The following is a 3311-nucleotide window of genomic DNA, read 5'->3' on the forward strand; positions in this document are numbered from 1 at the left end:
TTATGAAATTAGAAAGATTTGTGAATTTCATAGTTCTTCATTCCATATAACAAGAGGTGAACCTGGAGGACTTGGTCATTGAGTTTCATCTAAGCGAAGGCCCATCCAGAAGTAGAAAGCTTTCTTCTGGTTATTTAAAAGAAAATAGAAGGGGTGCTGCAAGGTAAGACACAGAAGCAGGTGCACTAGATTTCCACTTCTCTTTAGATGGAATCATCTATACATACTGTATGGGAATCCAGAAAAATAATCACTCCTTTCCTTGGGTGGTGGGGAGAGGGCTTGGCTATTGGCGTATTTCCTTGCATTACAAGGGAAATTCTGCCAGTGGCCACTTAAAATAGGGTTCAGGGAAATAGCACAACAGTGGCACCAGGAGTTGAGAAAACAACGAGCTTGAGACAGCACTGCTGGTTCTGTATGTAGCTCACAAGGAATTCAAAAATGCTCTAGTAATGAGCTGCAAAGGTGCTGACAAATTCAGTGAGTTTCTTAGGGATTTTGTGCACTGGATAATATACCCTGGGACCACCTTCTGCCCTCCAAGAGTTGGGTATATACCATGGAAATCCCCTTTGTCCATGGATTCTCAGAATGTAGAGACACAGAAACCACCTCAAAGAGTCACTTGACCTCTCAGCAGGGTGGCTATCCCTTCCACCTTGCACTCATGCCAATGCCCAAGACTTCCAACATACCATTCCAAAGGTAATAGTGGACTCTGGTGCTTCAGATGGTTTTGTGGAACTGAGAGCTGGTCTGACACATCCAACTTGTTACCTGGTCTTAACCTACACAGGATACTAGTTAGAGCACCTTGTAAACACTAAGACCTCCTCACCAAGCTACACATTGGGCATATATCAAAAGGCTGGTACAGTGTGAACAAAATGCTAGTATGGCTCCCCATCTGGAAACTCATAACCCAACTCTCCTCTGGGAAAATAATTTTTACCCCCTACACTGACTGTACCCCAATTACCACTTCTGTGCTTTTGATATCACATAATTACAACCATTAACAAGTAATTCTATACATGGTAGCAGAAGGATGGAATTTTATGACTCAGAAATGCTTATATGATTGACTTGGGGCTCAGGGCCGAGGTTCCTGCCATATATTTTTAATTTCTTTGGGAAATAGGAAGGCTGTTTAGAAGGTTCTTCCCTCTTTCCACCTCCTTGCTGTTTATGTATGACATATTCATCAAGACTTAAGATGAGTGGCTTCTCCTCTATGAATTATTTCCCAATATTCCATACCAAGGGTAAGTTAGATACCGCCACTTCTTCACTCTATGAATACTTCTATAAAAGCACTTAGTTACACTATGTTAAAATTGTCAGCAAACTTTCAAAATTGTCTTCCTTCTGTGTTTAGAAAGAATGGGTCTTTTGTCTCTCATTCCATAGATCTTAACCTAGTGCCTTGATATTATAAAGTTTCGATATATGTTGTTGCATGACTGAACATATGGTCGAATAAATGAATGAATGTGCAACACTTTCGTCTTCCAATCCAAATGTTAGAGATTCAAAATGCTGTGTAAATTTGAAAGAAGCTTTTGTTTACATATAAAAGGATGTGATCGTGCTGAAGACTCTGCTATGCACAGTATTTTGCTTGAAGACTGTATGAAGCAAAGTTGGATATTTAAAAAAGAAAGTGACCCTGGATGAGTCTCAGATACATGTTAGTAATACAGAACATATGGCATTAAGACTATGTATGTTATTGGAACAAACCAAGAGAGGTAATTTAATGGTCTGCGGAGTTGTACATTATCTTCCCCTAGTATGGTCCCCTTTATGGTGTCATTTCATTACTTTTACCTGTTCACTTTTTAATCAATTAGCATAGAGCTCCAGAACTCTATGGAGTCAATAAAAAGATATCAAACTAATTCTGGAGTCTGACTCTATCCAAGACGAACCCTCTTTAACTGTGCTATGAAGACACAAAGCAACTGGCTTTGAAAATGAGGATTTGAGGGTGAGAAGGAAAGGCCACTGTTACTACTTCAAAGATAACACAAAGAAATAAAAATATAAAGATTATACAAAGAAATATCTCCCTATAAAGTTAGTAGCAGTTTTTTTTTTCTTTTTTTTTGGGGGGGGGGAAGTGAGCCATTTTTATATAGCATGAGTTTGCTAAGTAACTTTACATGTTTATAGACATTTTAATTATTTCTGATATTGATTGTTACTGGTTTTTATTTCACCAGTAAAACTGCTTGGGGAAAGAAGATCTTTAGAGCATTTGTTTCTTTTCCTTCCTTAGTCATTTCTTTATGAAACATTAATCTTTGACAATAAATATGAGAAGAAAAGCAACAAACAAGCAGTGGGTTTGTATAGTGGGTGGGAAACGGCAGGCCAAGGCAGGCTAGGAGTTCCTGTGACTCAGCAGCATGTTCTGTGGGACCGCCAGGAGTCTACAGTGTGGTAGTACACTCATCTTTTCTTCTCCCAAAGGTCTCAAACAGCTTAGATGGGAGGCTGAACATGATGACTGGATCTAATTTTTGCTGTTCAACCATGTTTTTTGATCCAGCTCTCTGATTCCATACATTCCAGACTTCTCAGTGGATTTGTAATAAACTTCCAAGATGAAGGGATATTTCTTGCTCATTGTTTGCCTGAAATCTTGGCTTGTGTGCATCTTGCTAAACAAAAAATATGCTCCAAAAAGGCCTACAAGTTCGGCTACCAAAATTCCTTTAAAGATCTTCTTTGCTAGTGGTTCCAAAGTACGGGCCATCCCGAGGTGCGTTCAAGGAGCAGTAGCAGTTTTATTATAAATTGTTTCGGGGGACATAAGGGCATAATGCTTGAAATAACACCTAGTAGAAATTCTTTTTATTTTGAACTATTCACCATAGTGTTGATATACATGGGTAAACAATTCCTATTTTGAGCTGTCCTCAGAAGTTTAATTTTAATCTAGTTGTTTAAAACTTTAAGCCAATCCTATTTAAAATGCCAATATAGCCATAGGATAAATCCCTCCTGATAATCTATGTCTATTTTCTTTCTCCACTCACTAGAATGTCTGCCTATGATATTTTGTTCAGTACCCAAAACAGTGCCTAGAAAGAGTAGTTTCACACCAGTCATGGAGTGAATAGTATTTTTATTATAACACACATTCTCTTACCACTTCCTCTTTCTCACTTTTTCTCTTTCTTCCTCCCATTCCTCTACATTCCTTACATTACTTTTCTTGTGTTTGATTTTCAATCTTCTATTAACTTCCAGATTTTTCAGTCATGTCAACAAGAAACATGTTTCTAAGCAAGAGGTGTTTT

At 38.1% G+C, this 3311-nt stretch overlaps 1 protein-coding gene across 1 annotated transcript; it reads right to left on the reverse strand.

The window, feature by feature from the left end:
* Positions 1 to 2262: 2262 nt before the first annotated feature.
* On the reverse strand, positions 2263 to 2782 carry LOC112423214 (protein CEBPZOS). The gene has a single exon (XM_024786959.2). It carries the CDS (start codon positions 2762 to 2764, stop codon positions 2522 to 2524), a length of 243 nt encoding a protein of 80 aa, XP_024642727.1. The 5' UTR covers positions 2765 to 2782; the 3' UTR covers positions 2263 to 2521.
* Between the last annotated feature and the right edge of the window lie 529 nt (positions 2783 to 3311).

The sequence above is a fragment of the Macaca nemestrina genome, chromosome 11 (genome assembly GCF_043159975.1).
Source record: "Macaca nemestrina isolate mMacNem1 chromosome 11, mMacNem.hap1, whole genome shotgun sequence".
In the NCBI taxonomy this organism is placed as follows: domain Eukaryota; kingdom Metazoa; phylum Chordata; class Mammalia; order Primates; family Cercopithecidae; genus Macaca; species Macaca nemestrina.

Coding starts and splice junctions, on each gene's coding strand:
- LOC112423214 (XM_024786959.2), bottom strand. CDS start 2,764: ATGGCCCGTACTTTGGAACCACTAGCAAAGAAGATCTTTAAAGGAATT.